Raw genomic sequence first — 25,183 nt, forward strand, 5'->3', positions numbered from 1 at the left:
AGAACTCCCATTCAAATGGCTTTGGAAAAGGGTTCATTGATTCCTCATATGTTTTCCTTAATGTTTCGGTATGGTAAGCTTTTAAAGAATACATCGAGCAGTCATCATACTTGTTGACTGTTATCACTCTTATGACATGCCCACAAGGTATGTCCTCAAGTTGCCAATGCCCACATGTACAAGTCATTAGTTGGAAATCAACAATGACGTTTTATCTCCCCTTTTTTACCTCACGTTTCTTACTTGAGATCATGCAAACACCCCAATTAGTAAAAGTATTTTTATTTAGTTTTACAATATCATCGACCCAAGGGGTGAGTGTTGTCATTGCTTCTGCTAAAAATGAGAAAATCACACAGTTAAGATCAATAATATTTGACACAAACATTAATATTACAACTTATTACATGTAAAGTTACGTCTTTGAAACCACGACTATTGCATTGTTGCACGAAAAAAGTCAATCCATATCAGTATCGGCACCTTACGTGCATTTGTAGATAATGCATTTATAGACTCCGCATTGTTGGACGACATAAGATTGTATCGGTTGCCTCTAAAACGTTCCCTAGACCAAGTTTCATGATTTATACTTTGTAAGTATTCCCGTACTAGTTCTTTTGTCTTTCCCATTCTATCAATGACATTAAAAGTATCAACTGTATAGGCTCTACAATCCTCCCAAAAAAACATGCTTTAATTGTCTTACTTTGCCTGTATCTGGCTACTATGTTGAAATACAAATGGATACCACATATTCCGTGATGAGCGTAAGGAAAAATATTGGCAACAATTGTCGTTATAGATGGAAACCTGTCAGATATAATTGTAAGATCCTCCATATTGCCTATGCAATCACATAGTTTTTGAAAAAACTATATTCAATAATTTGTACACTTACTTTTGCATATACCATATGCAACTGGTAATATTTGGTTTTGTCCGTCCTTAGTAAATGCAAGTAACATGGTGTGAGATCCTCTAACTTTCATAACCAATTAAAACTTTTTTTTACGCTTTTAAAATCATTTATTTATATTTGCAAAAAATTCCAGTATCATTTTGATTACAAATGTTTGTTTTTAAAATGTTAAAACCCTAAGGATTCCACAATCAATATAGATACATAAGTTACAACGTAAAGACCTGATGGTCCTTAATACTATTGCGGGTTGTCTCTTAATCACTCAGTATCCTAATCAAGTTCCAATAGCCTAAATCTTGATACATGTGATGCATATAAACTAACTGGGTTGGGTTGGGGAAACCTGATGAGATACATGGGGATTTCAATCCCACGATATTGATATGACAATATTCTTTAATTGTCAAACCTGAAAAACCAACCATTACCATACTAAATTCATATTAGCTTACATTCCTACATGTTTATTCCTACTGATCCTAACATATCCTAGTCCAAGATTATCAGGGATAAATTATCTTGCTTAGTGAACCGTTAAAAGATTGACTACAAAGCTAGGGCTTCATTTTCCGGTGTAAGTCATAAAGGCATATGGGTCGTCAGAGTATTTGATGAATATGGTTTTCCAATTCATCTACGTCTGTGAGTAATGAGCTCACACTAGCAACATAATTCATAAGACCGTCTAGAATGATCACGTGTTGTTACCTACTATGTGGGTTCACCAGACATACTACTAACAATTGCCTAATCAGGACCAACCATTTATGGTCATCCTATATGGAGCTACCGTACATCAAAACCTGATAGTGTCATGGAGCAACACTTTACTCTCTATTCCAAGGTTATGCACATTCTCCTAATGAGACTACCTAATATCAAGCTTAATTGAGCTAGGTATCTTCCATGAGTTCAAGTTTATCCATAGACTAGATTACAATGCCTGAAACCAACTTTTTAATACCAACTCTATTATTGGGCGGCACTAACCTATCTTAGTGTATTTATATTCCCTACAGAGTATTAAGTATTATTAATCTCTTATCTTCTTAGCAATGCTACTTTTAATATTATTATATGATGTTATCTATTTAATTCTAACTTAAAATAGAACCATACTTGGTTCTCACATAGTACATTATACATCCTAACATATAATCCAGACAATAAGCACATAATCCATATACGAATTCCAACAGACATTTAATATTTTAATTAATACTTGTATTAAATCATGTTCATGAAAGGGACTATGCACTCACTTGACTTAGGTGGTTGACTAGTGATTTAGACAAAGTTTCTCCTAACACCTTAGATATTACTTGACGTGACCTATGTATAATTAATGTAGAGTTTTAGTCTAATGATCTTGGAGACTAATAATAGCCTAGTTCCTCACTAATCCCAATGTCCACATCAAGATCTATCAAGTAAGGATCAATCAGGCAGGACAGTTGGGAGAGATAGGATCATTTTAGCATAATAGCTTTTCTGAAATCCAACAACCAAGACAATGTGGCCATTCTAGACACGTCTCCCATAAGTAGATCAATCAGTATAATGATTTTGAATTATTTATAAATCTTATTTATAGGATCATAATAACGACTTATGACTATAAATATAAGTTATACTGAAAAAAGATAGACTGTAGCTTAACTTACAGAGCTTTTAAGCGAAAACCGGGAAAATGCACGGACATAATCTCGACCCAAAGACTTATTTTCGTCGTGCTCCTGAAGCTCCAAATTCTATACTAAAATGTCCTAAAACCGGTAAAAATTGAACCTAAAAAAACTGAAAGGATTTAAGAGTTATTTGAAGTGAAATGGCGGGGAAATAAGAAGGAAATAGGCAGTTGTATATAAAGACTTGGGAGGCACGCCACGCACAAACAAGAGACGTACCACACACTCTAGTCATGTTGGCTCCTCCCAGCTTGTGTCACGTGTCACATGTTGATCCGTCCATACCTCCATCTTCTAGAAATTGCCACGTGTCACCATGTCATGGTGATACGTGTCACCATTTCCATGGGTCACGTCGCCTTGTCTCATAAGAGACGGGCGTCCGACACTGCCACATGTCGCCCTCAAAGAGTGCCACGTCATCAATGCGTGTGACGCACTTCGTGCACAGGCGAATTTCCAAATTTTCAAAATGTCGTAACTTCTTCATAGGAGCACCATTTTCGACGTTCTTTATATCCCCGAAAAGCCCTCAATGAGATTTGTAACTTTCGTTTAGTCCCCTGTAATGCCCGTAGATCCAGGCTAGTCAATTTAGAGAGGATAAGCATCAAAGTGACTTTTTAATAAAAGATTATTTAGAATGAATAATCTTAACTAGGTTGTAGGGGTGTGACAAGGATTCCAAATATATAAAGAATGTCGAAATCCGAGTTATAACGAAGAAGTTATGACCTGTCGAAGTTTCGTGATAGAACCGGTACGAAAGTTGTAGAATACGAAAGTTTCGTGACGTAAATAGTGAATTTACGATAGAGAGATATTTAGCCTTAGTGATCTAAACGAAAGTTGTAGAATATGTTAAATCGTGAGCGTACATAGAAAGAACGTCGAAATCTGACTTTGTATGAGGAAGTTATGATTTTTCGAAGTTTCGACTTAGCAGTATGCAACTCAAAGTTCGAATATGAGATCGAGTGATTTCTAGCCGAAACAATCTAAATGAGAATCGAATATCTCGTTGATAGTAGTCCAACAGGAAAAAGACAAACGAAAATGGACGTCGGATGAAGAAGTTATGAATTTTTAACGGAGTTTTCCTGTCATGGCCTACTAAAAATAATATAATAAAAATAAAGTCAAAATTAGTCGACGGAGTCTAAACGAAAGTTGTAGGGCATAGTCTCACCTACGTGTGGATATAAAGAATGTCAAAAATGAAGCTCGTATGCGAAAGATACGAATTTTTGAAGTTTGAGAAATGGGAGTACACCCAGTGTACCCGTATACATGGATCGAAATGGGCCACATCAGTCTGACCCATCACTCGAGTGTCTCGGGTCCGAGACCATGACGCTTCTGGTCTGATCCGAAGAGTACGCCCAGCGTACTAGGTGTACGCCCCACATACATGTCAACGAGGCATTACGCCTCACGTAATCTGTGAATACACCCAACGTACGTGCGAGGTGCAGCCTCTATAAAAGGCATGCGAGGGTTGCCGATCTTTTTTGCCAAATATTTTTTCTCTCTCCCGTTTTACCTTGTTTTACGTGCAAGAAATACCCCCGAAGCCCCAGTATTAATCACGACACCCGAAGCAAAGATCCCGAGAAAAAGAGTTTTCGAGTCAAAACTCTGTCCGTGAGAAGCCCGATTTTGGAGAAAACATTCGGGTTTCATCGGAAACGATTGTTTTAAGAGACGAGGTGTTGTCCGATAATCATCTTATCAAGTGGGTGTGTAGTTACTTTCTTCTACCGCATAGACATGAAGTATTTGCTATGAAATGCGTGCTATGTGTTTATACGTTGTTTGTTTACTTGAGATGATTGTTGAATGAAGGTTTTATATAGGTTTTTAAATGATTTAGACTATATATGTAATCTATATATACAAATATGTTGGGTAGAACATGGGTAGATGATATAGTTGGTGTGTGATGAAAGATGAGTTTAAGGATGAGACGAAAGATGATATAGATCATGAGATGAGGGTGACAGGTGAAAATGAGTGAAACCTTTACCCAAACGATGGCCCCTGCCATTCATCAGAGTAGGGATGATAACCACATACTATTCTAGACAGTCTTGTGGAACACTAGAAAGCTCGCAACTTGTAGGTGTTGTGGACTTGATGTTCACCGATGTACTCTAAAAACCCTGGGAGTTATAGATTTAGTGCCTTATAATAAAACGATGGTAGCTATGGATTTAGTACAGTGTAGATGAACCTTTGTAGCTATGAATTTAGTATTGTATAGATGAACCTTGGCAGCTATGGATTTAGTGTTTGTTATAGGAACCTCGGGCAACAATGGACTTTGTGCCAATTCCTTAGGTCAATCCTTAGAAACGAATGAAGGAAGGATAGTCGATTCTTAGGGTAAAACCTTAAGAAATAAAGAAGATAATGGGGATGAGTAATTGGGTTGATTGTTTGATGATTGAATATAATAAATATATTATTGTGGGTTGAAAACCCTATATGCTCACCGGGCTCCCAAGTCTGACCCACTCAGTTTTATTTGCATTACAGGTAATGACACAGGAGTATAAGTTGGTGGACTTGACGAGAGATTTTAGATTATAGATTAGTAGTTATAAATAATTGTCGTAAGGTCTATTTTATATTGTTTATGCTTTTGGTCTATATCGGAACATGACATCCCGAGATTTTGTTATTTAATGAAAATACATTTCTTTAAAGAAATGCTTTGATAAATTCTTATCATATTTTGTTTTGGGAACAAATTCCGCAACTCTTTTAATCAAAGGATTACTCTGATTTTATAAAACAAAGCATAAACAAATCGGTCTTTTCTGGCCGTGAAAATGGGGATGTCACATCCCCATCGGCTAACTTTGACATTATTTTTAAAGCTATATTTTTAACAGGCTTAGACTGCTAAAGTCCGTTTAAATTTCATAAATTTCTCATATGATATTCGTTCTCGAATGTCTTTATATTGACGGAACCATATGGAAGAGATCCTCAACTCTCATTTAGATTGTTTTTTACTAACAATCAACCGATCTCTACTTCGGTTTATGGGTCGAATATTGTTGCGCTGAAATGTAATATCCTAAAATTCATGAGCAAAAATTTTATTTTTAATATAACTAAAACACATTTGTAACTTGGTTCACACATTAAAAAGTATTTTAAATAAAACATTCACCAGAGTTAATTCCCATAAATCACATATTGCGGAAAAACATAGGTGTATGCGTTGTGATTGTCCCGAACTCCTTTATTTGAAAACTGGAGGTACCTGAAACCAAAACTGAAAACCGTAAGCACGAAGCTTAGTGAGTTCCTCAAATACCACATACCATACAATAAACATACTGCCTAGCATATTCGGTGCTAGCCTACCCCTTCGGTCTCTTTCAACCGGATGCTACCATGCATAACCGTGAGCTATACATATCATTCATATATCATAATCAAATAAGATGTTATGTGCTAATACATAGTCTTGCCATTGTGCCACGGGCCGCCACATGGTCTTTCTTGCCAATCCGGGGGCCACCCCCTCGGTCTTACAGGCAAGGGCCAAGAGCCACATCATGGTCCTCCATGCAAGCATCACAAAGACAACTAGCAATATATACCACTCTACTTAGCCAATTAGCATACAGTGTGCCAGGAGCCACCTTCTAGTCTTTCATACATAGTGCTTAGGGATAACCCACAGGTCTTCCTACCATACATAATAGCATACAAGAAAAGGTATGTTATCCAACTTGTTCTATTACCCAAGTATCAAGTTTTGTATGCTAGTTAGGGTAATACCTTGGAAAGTTCAAGTTTGCATGTATAATAGAGAAAACATAGATCCAAAGTATTTAGGGTTGCATGTACACCTTAGGAGTGTTAGAATGCTCAAAAACCTTCAATTATAACTTTGGTTGAGGTTACTTATCCTAAATAACATTCTATAAAAAAAAGTCATTTTTGGTTGAGGTCTAGTCATGATGAAGGCACGAAGAGCGGTCCATATAGGTTGTAGGCCCGATGCGACGGTCCGGTCAGGTTGAAGACTTATGCATGCATGTTGTTTATTTGTATGGATTGTGTGTGGTATTTTGGGGAAAAATCATTAAGCTCTATGCTTACCCACTTGTTTATATTTTCAGGTTTTATCGGTGATCATGGGAAGGCGATGGCGGGGTTGTACACACTCATCAGCAACATTGAGGGTTCTGCGTTTCTGATATTACTCTAATTCTTAATAACTGTATTTTGGAATAAACAATTTTCTTAATAATGGATTTATAATTGGGAAGTTTTACTTTAATAAAAATGAAATTTTTGGTTGTGAAAATGGGATGTTACATGAAAAATATGAGAAATAGCATGAACTGTTGTTGATGGAGTTATTGAAGTTTGTGGTGGTGGAACGGTTGAAGTTTCAATTGTAGACATCGAATTCCCTTCCCCTATAGTAACATTTGAGTCCTTATTAGATAAGTTCTTAGTGGTTTTTAAAGACATACCCTCATCTACATTGGACTTGAAAATAGGACCTTTGGGTGGTGTAACGATAGTCTTCACTGGGATCAAAGTAATAATGGGTTTACTAGAAGCGATGTTTGTATCCGCATCAGATGTATTTACAGTGACATCAAGAATACTTTTTCTCCTCGAAATTCGACTTGACAGTGACATCCTATCTAGGTGAATATGGCTGATTAAGGTGTCTAAGGTCCTAACTGAATTGATATAATATTGATGAATAAAAGTAATGACCTTTTTGGGTTGCCCTCGTCACCAATAAAATTGACTAGATTTTAGGAGAGATATAAATGTTTTATTAATATATTACATGACTAATATATTAATTAGAAATAATCATAGTTAATTTAGAATTAATTTTTAGCTAATTATGGGTTGATTATAATTAATTAAAAGTTGAAGGACTATAATTGTAACTGTACAAAATTTGACCAGAGGACAGGTTCCCGAACCTTCCCCTGTTAGATGGTTTGGAGGCTCCTCTTGGAGCTTTCTAGAAGTCTTCGTGTAGATAGCTAAGGAACTAGATAATTGCCTTGTTTGAAATAATGTTATTTTATGTTTAAATTAGTAGTTATAAGTGTTTCCTAATCAACTATAAATAGGGCCTTATACCTGAGGATTTTCGGCCATGCTATCATACAAACCAAATTCAAAAATATTCCTCCTATCCCCTTTCTCCTAATTCTTCCATGGTTCTTATGTTGTGGGTATGAACCATTAGAGGCTTGCACACAATTGAAGCTAGTTTTCACGAGACTATTGGATTGATCTAGTCGAATCAAAGCGCTTGTTTACAATAACAAATCAGAGGTATGTTATTCCTTTTGTGAATTTCGATTTCCATTAAGGTTTAGAACTTTTATTGTTCAACAATATGTTGTTTCAATAGAGTTATGACATAGATCAAATTAGGTTGCATGTACCCTTAAGAGTATAAGGTATTTTCCGCATTATTACATGTAAAAACCATTAGAATCATGGAAAGTGAGATCGTCAATCCCAAAAACTGCATCTTCGGTTTCTTCGCTATCACGGTCAGCTTCAAAAGTTTTTGATGGTGCGGAAGCTTTGGTAGAAGTTTCTTCGTCAGTCAGAGCCCTAAGCTTCTTAAGTCGTTTCAGTACACCGATAACTTTTGTTTACTGTTTTGTTGTGATTATTCCTTAATTATATCTTTAATCACAACTCCTGAAGACTCGACTTCGTCTTTAATTCCTTTGACTTCCCGAAATTAATATCAGGAAAAAATTATGTATTTAACAACTTCTTTTGTAACTTCCTTAACAACAATCGAGACTTCTTCTCATAACCGCCTTTAGTTGACTTCTCAGTTACTTCTTTCTCAAGCCTCTTAGAACCACTATTCCTAAACTTCTCAGAGACAGATTTTGTTGTAACATCTTTCTCAACCACCGCTTTTGGTTTCGATTTCGACTTCTTCTTGACATCTTGAGAATTTGTGGATGTTCCTTCTGTAGCTTTAAAGGTCACTTTATTTGGGATTGTAACACCCTGTTTCGAATAGTTTCATAATTCAGGCTTGTGACCCGAAGACCAATTATCATAAGGCTTAGGGTCTTGGGGGAAAGAGATATTTAAACCTGTTTGGATGTGGGTAATGTAGATTAGGTGATCCAAGAGCTCGGTTGGTGCTTTGGAGCCCAAAGGTATAACCGTAAAGTGATAGTTTGAGCCTTTTATGAATTTTTTATTTAAGTTTGGTAAGTTTTAAGAAAAATAAGAGTTAATAGGGGTGTAGAGCTTCTCAATACCTTTATGTGGATATAAAGATCGCCGAAATCGGAGTTGAAATGAAGAAGTTATGACCGTTTGAAGTTAGGGAGGTTTTGGGTTGAGCCGCATATGTTGGGTGTACGCGATCAGTGCCCAAACCTTATTTTTGATGCTTTGAGCCCTATTTAAGCTCCTTAACTACCTTAAACCCATTCCATTCTCATCCTCCGCCTCTCCAAAACCCTCTCTTGAAACCCTAACACTAGTTTGAGCCTTGTGAGAAAAAATGAGGTGTTTTAAGTGCTTTTGGAGTGTTCTTGTAGCACCTTGGAGAAGAATGAACTCATTGTAGAAGTGTTGGTTGCATTGGAGCTTGTAGTTCTAGACTTTGTTCACCTTGATCTTTCTTCTAGATGTATAAAGCTTGAATCTTGATGATGCATTTTTTAGATCTAGCTAGTTTTAGGGTGTTATAAGCTTTTGGTTACTTTAGTGCATAGAGTTTAGATATTGAAAGTTTGTGACCTTGTTATGGATAAAGTTGGCATCTAAACATCATATTGATTCAGATCTAAAAGCTTGATACTTGGACTTAATGGACTAAGTTAGAAAAAAAAATGCATTTTTGGTCCCTTTGAGACTTAAAGACTATAGCTTGGTTGGTTGGACCATTCTAATGGATAAAGTTAGAAACTTTATCCATTATGGAGTTATTAGGAACCATAAAATTATCATATTGATGGGTTTTGATGAATCATGCTTAAGTTCATGTTCATATTATAAGTTTAGATGGATAAAGACGGGTTGTGGGTTCCATTAAGGCATGCAAATGAGTAAATCTGGTAACTTTATGGTTTAAGACCTTATCTAGAGGTTAGATCTGAGTTTGGACGTTTGGTCTTAAGCATTAAGTGCTTAATGGGAGTTTTTGGCCCTCTGATGAGTATGTTGGGCATATGTAGGAGTACGCCCAACGTGATGCATGGATTAGGCTTCGCCAGGACCGGTCCAAACATAGTTGGGGCCCATGACGAAAAAGAAAAAAATGACCACTCAAAGACAAATATAATAAAGATTCAACAAAACTATCATTTACTCTTCACTATAGACATGTTTAATTAACAATAATAAGCAAACCAAATTATTTATCTTTTGAGCTAATTTAAGTTTGAACCAACTTTAGACCCTAAAAAACATTTAGGTAATTATATATATATATATATATATATATATATATATATATATATATATATATATATATATAACCTTATAAAACATCTTTGGTCAAACGCTGAATTTTAAGTCATCCAAACAATTATGCAGCATGTACAATGAATTTATGCATATGAATCTTATTTGGTCAACAAAATAGATAAGTCAAGACTAAATCAAAAATAAAACGAATCATTCAATGTGAAGAGTAATTCAAATCCCATATCCTTAATTTTTTGCTTAAAATATAGGAGACTAATTCAAATACCATATCCTCTATAAAATTCATCGCCCCCCTGATATCGATTTACAGATCTTTAAACTAACTAATGCTTTTAACTTTACTATTGCAGGACATCTTTGGATACCACATATCTCTTATGATGGACGCCTTTCCCTCTTCACCTAGACTCCTACATCCCATACGTGCGTCATCACCACATGCACTGTCAGCACCATACATCATCACAACTAACCATCGTCAAAGGCTCAAAGCACTATCTCGATGTTCGTCGCCTCTATCCGCTATCGTCGAAGTCATTTAAGTCATCCAAACCACTGCCAGGAATCCTCCATCAATATGTTGATATGCAGGTTATTTCAAGATATTTGACAACACTTCTGGAAAAAGAAGTAGAACATGTATGTTTTTCTATGGCTAGAAGAACAATGACAGATCCGATGAAACCATAGAGCTAAAACTAGCGTGACCTTACTGCTTCATTTCAACTCTTTCCACATTGTTGCTCTTCTCTCTTTCTTTCACTTACACATGAGGTATAGTTTTTTATTTGGGTATTTGAAACCTGAATTTTTATGTTTATTTTCTCTGAACAATAGTGAGATGAAACCCTATTAAAAGGATCTAGCATTATAGCTCAGTTTGACTCTTGGCACTCGCAAAACCCAAAAGGTACAATTTATGTTTATTTCAAAGATATCAAGCAAATAAACTATGGACAAGAACTTTTGTATAATCATCTCAACTTTTTAACTTACAAGAGAAAGACATTAAGGCATAAGTTCATGGATTTTAGCATGTCCGATATTCTAAGGGGTCTTCTATGCAAGCAATTTTACACTGGCATGTATGTTTGGTGTGTGTCAATGTGACTATTTGTACCATTCTTTGTATGTGTGATTAGGTTATTTGATTGTTTTGTATGTCATCTCATGAGGAAATGTAATACAAACAATGAAAGAAACTGTTGGGGACAAAATTAAGCTTTACTTAGACTTTATTTTTTACTAAAATGGGGTATATATAATTTTCATAGAAAGGTTTTCATTTTTTCTTTGGATATTTCCGTTAGATATAGATTTTTATGATTATTTTGACACACCTGGTTATTTTTATGATCGACATGTGTTATTTCTTCTTGGTATATGTGTTCTTGCCTTTGGGAATAATATGGCTAATGGTATGATTTTTTATATTATATTTTTAATGGCATGTATTTACGTGTTATTGTTTTTTCCAAAAGTAATGTTTTGGTTGCTGTTCAAGGTTAACAAAGCAAATAGGATTCCGATGATTGTTGGTCTTGGTCTTGGAAAGGCTTTAATTGTTTCTGTCAAAGATATACTCACGAGGTTCTATTATTCTTCTTGTTTGACTTTAATTAGATAGACCTAAAATTTGAAAATCGATGTTTTCTTTTTTATAAATTTGATTTCAAATATATGTACTTGGATTGCTATTATTCAACATCAATCTTTCTCTAAAGTGTTAAATTTCCATAAAAGAAACGTGAAGTTTCTTGTGGTTTAACTTGTTTGGCTTATTATTTGCAGTCAGGTTTTTTTTATTATGGATGTCAAGATTCAAATGTTTTTTGGTGTATCTTTGTCATTGGCAGACATACTACTCTAATTCGAGATGTATGGTTTAAATCTCTTATCTTGCAATTTCTGTTCACAAATTTTGGATATATATCGCTGACGTTTCCATTTCTAGGGTTTAATTCATCTTTCAACATTCAACCACCATTGTCACACCCGTCGCTTGGCGCGGGTAAACGGCTAGAAATTTTGGGCCCTCTGGAGATGTGGGCCCTGGGCGGTCGCCCGGGCTGCCCACCGTCTGGGCCGACCCTGGGATTCGCGACTTGTACATTGCACATCAGAGAGCAGTACGCATGACGTACGAGTTCAGTACGTGGGGCGTACACACGAGAAACTCATTTTGGGCCTTGGGCCTTTGTGGGGTTGGGCCATGATTTGTTGGACCATTTATGGGAAGGGTAAAACGGTCTTTTACCCTTTAGGAAGACATACTATTGTTTGGGCCTTGGATTTTGGGATTTTTATCTTAATTATTGATTAGGCATAATTTGATTATATTCAGTGTGAGGATTACGATAGCAGCAAATAGCGTGTTCGGTTATCTTGGATTGAGGTGAGTTACCTCACTGTGTTTAGCGGGTTGAAGGCACCAATGCCGACCCATGGTTTATTATGTTTAGGATGCTAGCTGTCAGCGTGTCTCTTGCATGTGTTACATGTTTATATGTATACCGAACGGGGCCTGATGATTATATTGTATGCTATTTATCTTTGTGATTATTGCATATGTTTATGTGTCTGTATGTATACCGGGTGGGGCCTGATGACTGAAAGATCTGTTTTGAGCGGGCCCCGATGCGAGGCGAGGCCCATTATATGTTGATATGTATGGTTTGTGGTATTTTAGGGAACTCACTAAACTTTGTGCTTACGATTTCTGGTTATGGTTTCAGGTACTTCTAATTCGGAAGGAAAGGGCCCGACTTGATCGCATCGCATCCACTAATGTTTCCGCAACTTGATGATTTTGGGATTGTACTTGGATAACTGTTTTATTATGATATATTTTTGAATGTTTGGAAAAAGATAATTGGTGTTTTTGGTTGAATTAAAAATGAAATTTTTACCTTATAATTTGTGGGACGTTTCAAGGATAGCATCAGAAGAAGTAGAATTTGTAGAAGATTTGTATTGTATCAATAACGAATTCAACGACGACACCAAATTGATCATTGTATCGGGAATCCGTCCAACAACAGGAAAACAACATGAAAAATAACTGGATCATCAATGTCAAACTTGGGAATGTGAAGATGTGAGAATCGAGAAACCTCAACATCTCCAGGAACTTGAATACCTGCTTGACTGTAAACTTCATGTAAAATGAGACTCCAAAATCGAGCACTGGATATCTTAGTTGTCTTCTTGGAGGGCTTGACATACGAAGAAAGCCCAACCCATAACAATGAGGCATAGTCAACATTCATACCATAATATAGACCAACCATAACTAAATAGAATCGAAGTTTTTCCTTGTCGAGACCAAAACTCCTTCCAGTCAAACATTGAAGTGTGATTCCAAAGAAAAAATCCATACTTATGGAAGACTGGATTTCTTGAAGCTACTCACAAGTGAAATTGGAGGTTGATAACCTATCTCATTGAACATTTTAAGTTCCTGTTCATTCGTAGGAACCTCCGACTGACCTTCTGACAATAGTTGAAGAATTAAGGCTTATTCGATTTTTAGTTTTTTTCGGTTCTGGTCCAGTCGGTTCGGTTTCGTTTCCGAACACCTTCTTATATTTTTTTTAATAGAACCAAACCGAACTGGAAACGGTTGGAACCAAATAGTGGTATTCGGTCCAATTTTTGGTTCTTATTTTAAGGCTTATTTGGTTCCGGACCAAATAACATCCATGTGAATCAGTGAATACCGGAGGTAAAACTAGTTTCCGAGGATTTTTTTTTTTCATGGTTACTTTTGCATGAAATCCCAAACATGAAGGGCCATTGTCAGAACAAACCATATCCTAAAATTGACACGAAAGCGCGGGCTACTCCATCACATAAACCTTCTCTTAAACCCCTAGGGTTTTCCCCCACAAGAGATCGTTAATTCAAGCTTCAAGCTAACTCCAATGGCGACGACGAAATCCGTCGACGCCTCGCTATGGTGGGATCCCTTTACCGACTTACTGACAGAACTCGAAAACCTTTCCCCATCATCCGAACTCCCAACTTCTCTGGTATTATACGCATTTTGTTTTCAATCCTGAATTTCTTGAAATCCATGTAATTCATTTCATTAGGTCGTGTAACTTGGAATTAAAATGTGGACTTGCAGGTGAATAAGTTGAAAGAAAACCACTCATGGTTATTGGGCTCTGTCTCTCTATTCAAGCCACCCAGTCAGAAATCGAGAGAGGCGTTGGATTCCCAACAACTTCAAATCGGCTCTCACCAGTTAACCATACAGCCAAGATTAAAAGAATTGGCAACGAAAATTAGTTCCTCACTGGTCAGTTCAGTTGGCTACATTATCCTTTTAATTGTTTTTTGTATGTTCATACTTATGGATTGTACACTGTATCAAAATTACCTAGGGGAATTTTCTTAAATTTAGAATAAGCTGATGAGATTCTGTCTGCGGTTAATAAGTTGTAAAATGTGTGTTTAGAAATTGACTGGAATCCATGATAGGTGCACATGTAATTGCATATTACAGTTTCTGCTGACATAAAGACGAACGCAGCAGAAGCTTAATAGATGACACAGCCAATTAGTTGGCATCATCATCCCCATCAAATAAGAACGAGATGGATCTATGATCCTAGTGATGATTGTTTCTAGAACCAAGACGATTGATTCTATTGATAAGACACATTGCTGTTATTCTATAAAATATGCAAAATCTGTCAACCAATATTCTTTTGGGATGAAAATCCTCATCAGCAGCTTTTTTTTCTTGTTTAGAGAATGCATAACCAAAGTATCTTGTTAGTGTAAAGGTTGAGCATTAATGGTTATTAGCCTCTTTGGCATTGGTTAGAGAAATACTATAATCATGGGGATTTGATGCCTAGAGGCAAGAAGGCCATAATCATGAATTCTCAAGTTGAACAATAATCATTGACTATTTGGACTTGGGATCATAGTCTTATTGGAGTAGCAAATGGGATTTAAGTTGCCAACATCTACAATTTCACAATGGATGGGAAGAAAAGGACCATATTTTTGCACTGTTTGGAACAATAATCTTATCCGTTTAGTATGGAGATTTAAGATAAACATGGCACATATATAATATGATATGTACCTATTAACTTTGCCATTGCTTGTAACTCGAAGAAAGTAATCAACATCATCCAAAATCTGTCTTTTTATTTTCACTTCGGGTCTTTAAATAATATCTCAATGCTTGGTGCACTTTATGCCGACATTTTCAATCTTTCAAAATACTTGTTTTTGATTACTTGGATTTGATGTATCTGCTTTAATATACTCAAAAGCAACTCAAACAAATCGTTAGTATTTTTAGGGATTTGTTTGTCAAATGTCAATCACCAAAAATAGAGGTTTGCAACGTGTAAGTTTTATAAAAGCTACAAATTTGGCTCTAACTTTATGGTAGTTTGTAAGAGTATGTGTTGACCACATTTACTAGAAATATGAATCGAGCAGGCATCATGGATGTGTGGATGCATTATGTGGCATGCCATATGCCTTCTCAAACAAATAAAAGATAAAAAACAATACATGTTTGCAACTATCTTTTATCCTATTATTACACTTCAGAGCTCACATCCAATATTTATTTGTAGTTCGAATTTGATGTGAAAATGATCTGAATTCACATTTGTTGCAGTGCTTGGATGAAGTGCAATCTTATATACTTGTTGAAAGATCATGTGAACATGACACATCTGATCTTGTAGCCCTCGAGCCACTTCATTTGGTTAGTTCCTCTTCTTCATGTTATCTTTTTAAGTTCAAAGTCATTCATGACACATCTACACATAAATCTAATAAGCAACACTTTGATTTTTGTACGCCTGATTTTCTTCTTTCCTTCCTACTTTCAAGAAAGCTATGCTTCAGTACTACATTGAACGACAATGTGTGTTGAAGTGTATTCGCCAAATTTTCATGCTATCCTGTAAGTTCATAATTTCCATTTTCTTAACTCTTTGTTTTGTTCTCCTCCTCATTTGGCTTACAACTTTTGGTTCAGTGTATGCTGAAGATGGCTCAAAAGTAGATCAAAGTTTGAAGGAAATCATGCAGAAGTTGATTTCTGAAGGATTGGAAAACGGATTGTTATCTGTTATCGAGAGTTTATTGTCTGCCACTTATCCTGAAAGCATGGTAAATTCAATAATATATCATCAACTTTAAAGCTTCAATTAGGTCAAAGTTAAGTGTTTGACTGTTTTGCAGGATGTGGATGTTTTCTCCTTGTGGGCTGAGGAGATGCTTATTGAAGACAATTTGGTGTTGGATATTCTTTTTCTTGCTTATTATGAATCATTTTGTACATGCGATGGAAAACAGTGGAAGAATTTGTGTTTGCTTTATCAGGTATATAAATTCTTTTTGTTTTATCATACGTTTTTTTTTTGGGTTAATAACTCAATAATTCAATGCAGAGGATGATATCTGGGGCATGTAACTTTGGGAAACTGGCAATATCAAGTGAAGCTGTGCAATCTATATATCATGCTAAAGTACAGCTGTTGCTTATTCTTATAGAAACCCTTTACCTGGAAAATCTTCTCCAAATGATCCATGATGAGACCCCTTTCAGGGAGGGGAATATTTCTTTAACTGTGAGTGATATTCAAGAAGTGGATGCCATTATTTCCACCTTTGATGCATTTGAGACGAAAGAATCAGGGCCATTGATTTTAACATGGGCAGTGTTTCTATGTCTCATTTCATCTCTTCCAGACAAACAAGAACATGATGTGCTTATGGTACTACCTGTTTCCAAATATTTTCTCTCATATATATTACCATTTTACATCTCACCAAATGTAAACCATACATTGGTTTTATGTTACAGGAAATTGATCATGTGGGTTATGTTCGCCAAGCTTTTGGAGCTGCATCTTTATCTTATTTTGATGAAATCCTTCACAGTGATCTCCTGAAAGATTCAGAGGTGCCCCATTTGCCATTCTTGAACTTTCTTAATATCTTGTGTTTTATAGTAATTAATCAACTTCACCTAAATTTAAAATTAGGGCCCAATTGCTGGTTCTCGTAGTGTCTTGAGGACTTTTGTCTCTGCATTCATAGCATCCTATGAAATCAGTCTTCAGGTAACTGTTTACATATGCATTCTTTTGGTTAACCAACATAGACTTTTTTGTCCAATGCATATTTATTAATGGTGACTTATATGTTGTAGTTAGAGGACAATAATCTCAAATTGATATTGAACATTCTTGGAGAAATTTATCAGGGAGAGGTTTGGATTTTTATTCATTTATTCTTTATGGTGTTGATTAATTGCCAACTATTTTCTTTCCATTGTAAGTGTGTTTGACTTCTTTGACCATAAATGGTATACAGGAGTCACTTTGTGTTCAGTTTTGGGATAGAGACAGTTTCATAGATGGACCAGTTCGGTGTCTGCTTTATAACTTAGAAGGCGAATTCCCCTTCAGAACTGTGGAACTTATTTACTTATTATCAGCTCTCTCTGAAGGAGCTTGGCCTGCAGAATGTGTGTGAGTACAACATGATACAGTTCTTTTTGTGTTATATAAAGTTTGAGAATTTACATTTACATGTTATATGTCCTTTTAACCTGTGTACAGGTATAAGTTTCTTGACAAATCTGTTGGATTGTCAACTTTGGTTGACCTAAGAGTCAACCTTGAATATGACATTAATTCAAGAATTGTGGAGACACGGTTGCCAATGTCTGTTCCTGGACTTGAAGGTTTGGAGATACCTGGGAATACAAGAGGTCATGTTTTAAAATTCATAAATGACAACAGTGCCCTTGTACGATGGGAGGTGAACATTACATGCTTTCTTGTTTTCATTTTTTAGCAATTGGGTACTGTAATTTTACTTTCTTTGCTAAGTGTTGCATTGATTTTTCATGTAGTTCACACAATCTGGAGTGTTAGTGCTTCTTTTGCGTGTGGCACAAGAGATGTATCCAGATGGCTCTGAGGAAGTTCTTGCTACCCTTGGTTTGTTTAGCCGACTAGTCACTTTTAACAAGGTAATCTATATGGTAGATTCAGTAATTTTCCAAATATACCCTTATAAATTGTTCAAAAGTGTTTTATCTACAGGATGTGTGTTATTCCCTGATGAGCATTGGTGATACATTCCATGGAAAAGACATAACTGGGTACATAGAGATTTTCAAATGTTCTGTTTTTCGTTTTTTTAATTATTTGTTTTTTATGTTTATGACTTATAAGGAGTGTTTTATGCAGGTTAAATGTGGCAGAGATCATATGCACCTTAGTCAAGAATCTTTCTCCTAACCGTAGTGGAGCATTGATGATGTCAATGGGTGTTAACATTCTTGCTATGATGTTAAATTGGTTAGCTGTTGAATTATTAAAAGACCGAAATACCCTTATTAAATATTTGAAAAATTAAATATCAATTTATATTTTCTTGCTTGCAGCTGCCCATCTCGTGTCATTCCAACTGTTTTGAAGACCAATATATTTGATGTTGCTCTAAAGATGAATCCTTTTAGCAGTGACTCAGATGCATTATCAAGGTGTGTTTACTTGGGATTTTCCGGTGTTTTTTTAGTTTTTCAAGGAAATATTATTAAACCCAATATAGGGTGGCTTTTGTACAACTTAATCCTTTTTTTTTAAAAGTTAGATTTAATTTTTTTTTTCTTTTTCTTGCTCCAGTGGCTCGTGGTTGCTTTCTGGAAGACTTGCTAAATTGCTTCTTATTGACTGTGAGCATAATGACAGTTCCTTTCCACTTGCTGTATCAGGTATGCTAATTTTTACTTCAGTATTCTTTTTTATTGATGATAAAACATTTTTTTTTTTAAATCTTACATTCAGTTTTCTTAATTCCATGGTTTTACTTGTCAGTGCTGGAGTTCACGATTCAGCTATTGGAGAAGGGAATAGAAAATGACTTCCTATTGGCTCTTGTTATTTTCTGCATTCAGTATGTTCTTGTTAATCATGAGTACTGGAAATACAAAGTGAGACATTTTCGTTGGAAGGTGACATTAAAGGTATATATGAATTGACATGTATAATGCAAGTTGAAAAGTGGGAATTCTTGATTTTATTTTCGTTTATTCTTGTAGGTGCTTGAATTTGTGAAGACATGCATTTTATCAATCTCACACTCCCCAAAAATGGGAGATATTGTTCGTGATTTGTTGCTTTGTGATTCTTCAGTCCACAGTGCTCTCTTTCGCATTGTTTGTATAACAACACCAGCTTTAGAGGTCTGCTTTCATTTCCATTTATCCCCTTCAAAATTCAATAGCTACTTTTCTGAAGCAACAATCTGAACAAAATTCTTGCAGAAACTTTATGTTAGCCGTATGTATGGAGTAATGGAAATTGAAGGACTACAGCTAGCAATTTGTTCTGTATTGGATATTTTCAGCTTGCTTTTTGATCTTTCAAAGGTACATTTGCAATATCTACACCTGATTTTTTAATTAAGCTCAATATGATATAAAGTACCTTTTTAATATAAGATCTTTTATTGTAATATATCTAGGATGCTTTGCCTGGATATCCAATCTTCCATCAAGCAGTGTTGTCATCTGCAACCAAGCCAATTCCTGTTGTTACAGCTATCATATCTCTGATATCATTCTCCTGGAATCCTGTAAGGAAGTTCACAATAACATCTTGAATTGTTATATGTTTATATTGTTGTTGATTTTAAAAAGTTTTTAACTGAATGTGTTACTTAAACAGAAGATCCAATTTGGTGCTGTAAGTGCTCTCTCCATGTTACTTTTGACTGCTGATGATTTACAACCCTACATGTCTGCAAATGCGTGCTTTGGTCTAGATGACAAGCAGGTAAAACACATTTTTAAATTCATTTTTTAGCTCACTCTTTTTTTAAATGCTATGCCTATTTCATCGATGTAATTGTATATACATGTTTGTTTGCTATTAGATTGCAGATTTCAGGAAGTCTATTGCTCTGATTATCAGTGAGCAATCACCTTTGAATGAAGATCTTATTGCCAATACTTTTAAGATGCTCGCTTCAGCAGCATATTACCAGGTGTGTTTAAACTTTTTCTGCCTCCATGTAAAGAATCAGTTTTTCATGACAAGATTCTACTTTTGTTTAACTGTTCAAATTGCAGCCTGCCTTTCTTCTAGCTATAGTTGATTCAAAGGATAATACAGCTGAAGTTGCTTCTGGCTCTTTGGGGCCCAAGGGAGAAAATCTGCTTGATACTCTTGTGGTGTATATTGGAAAATCATCAGAAATGATAAAAAGGTACATCTCTTACCAGTTGTTATACTTGGTGAGTGTTTTGGTCTCGTAGATAAAACGAAAGAATGGAATTGAATTCCTTCCACCACCTCTAGGAATGTTGAAGTCTGTCAAACATGGGATTTAAATGGTTCTGATAGAATTGAATTCCATCCATTTGGCAACCAAACATGCCACAGAGTAGAATCTTGATTCTTGAATTCCAATTGTGTCACATTCCACTAAATGTGATGCAATCCACAAAACCAAACACACCCTTAATTTAAGGTTCTACTTCTACCCTATAATTGATTGATTTCTGTTGTTTCCAGTCAACCCAAAATGCTGCTAAATGTTATGGATTTCTTGATGGCATTGTGGCAAGGAGCTTCTCAGTTTATAAATGTTGTGGAACATCTGAAGAAGTCTGAAAATTTCTGGAGTCAGCTGTCCACCTGTATCTCAGTAACTTTGAGTACAGACCCTCTATTATCATCATACAGATATCAATGTCAGGCGGACATATTGCAAATGATGTCACTTGAGATGTTTTTGCAGAAGAAGGTATTACATCCTGAAATCATCAGAAAAACTTCTGAATTATCCAAATCTAGTAATGCTGAAAAAGCAGATGATAATCATGATGGTCCTAGAGACATATTATCTGCTTGGTGCAACAACTCAGTGCTGAGTGACCTCATCAAGTCGTATGCTTCCTGTGAGTATGATAATGACAAGTATCTTAAAGCACAGGTACACTCTTGTAAAACAACTTGGAGTATATTTATATTCTTTCTTGAAAGATCTAAAAACTTTTTGGAAATATGATTTGTTGTTGATGGTTTCTTTACAATGTGCTACTTTTGGCAGGTTTCTGCTGCTCTGTTCTCTGTTCAAGCTATTGAGAATTTGAGAAATGATTGCACAGGAAGTTTGTCTTCATCACTAGTTGAAAAATTAAGCAACTTGGGAAGAAAGGTGTGTTTTTTTACACATTTGGTTGGGTTTATCATATCCAATTTTTTCATTGTACAGTTTAGGGCTAAATGCAAAAAAGAGCAGCTTTTTTTCATTTATTTTTGTATTATTATAGCCTATACTCATTGCATTGTATTTGGATGACATTGTTATAATTGAGTAGTATTCTCAATGTACAATGTTGTAATAGGAAGAAATGAAAGTAGGATGCTATAGTAGAGAAATCAATAGAAGTACATTGCTATTTCTTGTGTTTCATTCTACATATTATGTAGTTATATGACCTTATATAATTTTTCTTTTCATTGGGGGTTAAAGTTGTGGTTGCCATGTTTTCCTTATGCTTTTGTAGCCAGATTTGTTGTTTATAACATCTTCTCTTCATATTGCAGTTACATGATCTACCTGCATTTTCAGAATTGCTATCTCAATATAGGCAACAACGTTACAGGTACTGAATCTGTAGCCCAAACAGCTTTTTATAACTTAAATGGCTAAATGTAAGAAATAGCATCACACTTTCATTAATTTGTTTATTATAGCATCTCACTTTTAATAAAATGAAAATTGAAAGTACAATGCTATAATTGTGGTGACTTTTTAAAGTACGATGTATTAATAAGAAAAAAACTGAAAGTATAATGTTAGGTTTTCACACTTTCTGCATATTATGTTTGGTAGGGAAGAGAAGAAACTTAAGAGTTTGATAATGAGTGACCTGTATTACTACATGAAAGGAGAATTCGAAGGTCGAAAGATAGAACACAAATTGTTCAAAGAACTGTTTCAGTTTCTTCTAGAATCCAAATTTCTAGAAAGTTACCAAAACAAAGAAGCTGAAAACCTGTCAATTCATGCTAAAAACGTGCTGCTATTTGACTACACACGTCTAGAAAAAGATTTAGGAATAGATTTATGGGATGTTTCAGAATGGAAAGGCTTGAAAAAAGATGCAGAAACAATGTTGTATCACATGAAGGATGTGAATTCTATGTTGATCCTTAGTAACTCCAAACTTTTAGCTTTGAAGGCATTGACAACCATGCTGCCTGTCTATGATGAAGATGTAAGTTCTCATAATCTCGGTTTCTTGTTTGTGGAAAAGACATGAATACCCTTCTTTTTAACTTGATGTTTATTCTTGATGCAGCTGAGATGGAAGGCTAATATTGGTGGAGGACTTTCTGAGAGACTAATTAGTTCATGTATTGAACATATATGTCAGTCTCTCCATGAAGCTACAGAATCATCACTCCAATCCACCGATTCTTCCAATCACACCCTTCATTTTCTTGAAGCTCAAGCTGAATTACTTCTTCATTTTCTCAAATTCATACAAAGAAAACAGTCTTTCCCATCTTCCATACTTATAATAAAAACCATCACTTCCAGTTTAAAATCAATAAAAGACTCAAACTCATTGAAGCTTTTACTCATGTCACTTCTCTCTTGCATCAACTCCCCTTCTTTTAAATCAATCAAGAACGAATCCGAGGTTACAGATGTCTTTTCACGCCTCCTCCCAATTCTCTGCAACTTTATCGAACCCGTTGACCACTTTACCCTTTCCATTTCAACTATCGATTTGGTGATAAAAACTTTGTCAACACCCACAACATGGTTTCCCATCATCCAGGAGCATCTAAAGGGCCAGAACGTCATCAAAAAACTTCCTGATAAAAAATATTCCAATTCAGTCCCTGTGATTTTAAAGTTTCTTTTAACGTTTGCTCGTGTAAGAAAAGGCGCAGAGATGCTTGTGAACATGGGATTCTTTTCTTCTTTGAGAGTATTACTAGACGAAAATGAAAAAGAAAAAGAAAAGATATGGGGTCTGGGGTTTGCAGTGGTGTCCATGATTTTATACTCTCTAAAAGACAGTCCTTCAGCTTCTGATACTTTAGATTATGTGATTTCTTGTTTTATATTAGAAAAACCGGATTTCATTTCTTATTGTCTAAACACGCCGAATTTCGCGCCTATTCTTGATAAAAAGAAGCGAGCGCGTCCTGAAAGTCAAACAAGTTTGACCGATCTAAAGGAGACACAGCATACCCTTTTGCTGATTTGCATGTTGGCAAAACATGAGAACCTGTGGAGTAAAAGCATGAAAAAAGAAATGGATGTGGAATTGAGGGAAAGGAGTATACGTTTGCTAGCTTTTATTAGCCGGGGCCCGGAAAGTAACAGTAGAAGTGGTTGGTTTTTGAGTTTATCATCATCAAATGCAGTTGTGGTGAAGGACAAAATGGGAAATACAGATGGTTGTGATGCTGATATGGCTGCTATAGAGGTGTACAAGATTGCATTTTATGTTTTGAAGTTTTTATGTTTGCAAGCAGATGCTGCTGCTAAAAGGGCTGAGGAGGTGGGGTTTGTTGATGTTGCTCATTTCCCTGATCTACCAATGCCTGATATCTTACATGGCTTGCAGGTATAATCTCCTTCCTCCCTCTGCAATTTTTGTACCCATGTGTGTGTAGATATATATATATATATATATATATATATATATATATATATATATATATATATATATATATATATATATATATATATATATATATATATATATATATATATGAGTTTTGAGTTTTTGATGTTGAACACACACACACACACATACAGGACCAAGGGATTGCAATAGTTAGGGAGTTATGTGAAGAAGGGAAGAAGTTGAGGCCAGAAACAGAGGGTCTATGCATCTTACTCATACAAATAACGGAAAAATGTTTATATTTGGAGTTCTGTGTCTCACAAGTTTGTGGTATAAGACCCGTAATGGGGCGACTTGAAGATTTCTCCAAGGAACTCAAATTATTCTTTACAGGTACCTACCATTTATTTCTTATTACACCATTCTACTTCGAAAAATATATTTAAATAGTACAAAGAAATGAAAATATAATATAATAAAGAAATAAATATAAGTATGTTTCTTTTTTTTTGATATTAACGGTTTTATTATAAAACAAAAAACATGTGCAGCAACTAAAGAGCATGTGTTTCTTGAAGATTGGGTCAAGTCATTGAAGCAAATAAGTTCGTATGTTTACCCAGGAATAGGATTGTTACAGACTGAAGGCTGTTTGTGATTTTTTTGCACAGTAAGTTATTATTGTAAAGACTAAACATATGATATATGATATGAGGTAGTTTTTTGTTTTACAGTTTATCCCCTCCCCTCCACTCCTAATGCCTATTGCCTATTGCCTAATGTAATAATCTTAACAGAAACTACTAGACAACTATTCAAATTTTCTGATTTTTAGGTAAAATTTCTTGGTAAAAACATGATTACTTTGGTTTAGATATCATGACATTTCATATTCGTATTTTTTTTTCTTTTATGGGTTATAATATAAAAGTTTAGTTATTGATAAAGGGGTGATGGGAACGGTCGTGCGTGAGGATCGGATCGGATTCATTCTGTATGGGATTTTGGGGTGGAAATAAAAAGTGAAATTCCCTCATGTATTATTGCTGTTTGACCATGTTTTTTTGGGTATTCAGTCCTAATACAAAAAAGAAAAGAAAAAAAAAAAGACATCGACATGTTTGTTTCATGTCTTTAGTGGATTCTTGTTTTGATTGCTTCGTCCAAAAATATCTTTTACGTTTTCCTCCATTAGATGCCAAATGCCGCTTAGGATTTTTTTTTCATTAAATTTTCGTTTTTCCTTTTTATTAATAATCATATCATAGAAAATCTCCGTAACTTTTTAATTTACAACTTAATAGAATTAACCTATTAAATTAAAATATACTACATTATTATGTGTAAACAAAAATCAAAATATCATAAATTTAAAAAGGTTATTATCACTGTAGCCCAACAAACTTTCATATATTGGTTTAGATGGTCTCTCGTGACTAT

At 35.2% G+C, this 25,183-nt stretch overlaps 1 protein-coding gene across 1 annotated transcript; it reads left to right on the forward strand.

Annotated features, from left to right (window-relative positions):
* The first annotated feature begins 13,916 nt into the window (after nt 1–13,916).
* On the forward strand, nt 13,917–24,616 carry LOC111877911 (uncharacterized). Its single transcript, XM_023874415.3, has 31 exons — nt 13,917–14,117; nt 14,216–14,389; nt 15,737–15,826; nt 15,955–16,027; nt 16,103–16,236; nt 16,309–16,449; nt 16,518–16,844; nt 16,934–17,032; nt 17,115–17,192; nt 17,282–17,341; nt 17,446–17,603; nt 17,694–17,895; nt 17,990–18,109; nt 18,183–18,241; nt 18,330–18,440; nt 18,527–18,625; nt 18,768–18,856; nt 18,960–19,108; nt 19,184–19,327; nt 19,409–19,513; nt 19,609–19,719; nt 19,812–19,919; nt 20,020–20,130; nt 20,216–20,352; nt 20,661–21,081; nt 21,199–21,306; nt 21,699–21,757; nt 21,988–22,372; nt 22,457–23,740; nt 23,935–24,136; nt 24,295–24,616. The coding sequence occupies exons 1-31, from the start codon at nt 14,010–14,012 to the stop codon at nt 24,399–24,401; spliced, it is 5,553 nt and encodes a 1,850-aa protein (XP_023730183.1). The 5' UTR covers nt 13,917–14,009; the 3' UTR covers nt 24,402–24,616.
* The last annotated feature ends 567 nt before the right edge of the window (nt 24,617–25,183 follow it).

This window comes from Lactuca sativa, chromosome 4 (genome assembly GCF_002870075.4).
Source record: "Lactuca sativa cultivar Salinas chromosome 4, Lsat_Salinas_v11, whole genome shotgun sequence".
Taxonomy (NCBI): domain Eukaryota; kingdom Viridiplantae; phylum Streptophyta; class Magnoliopsida; order Asterales; family Asteraceae; genus Lactuca; species Lactuca sativa.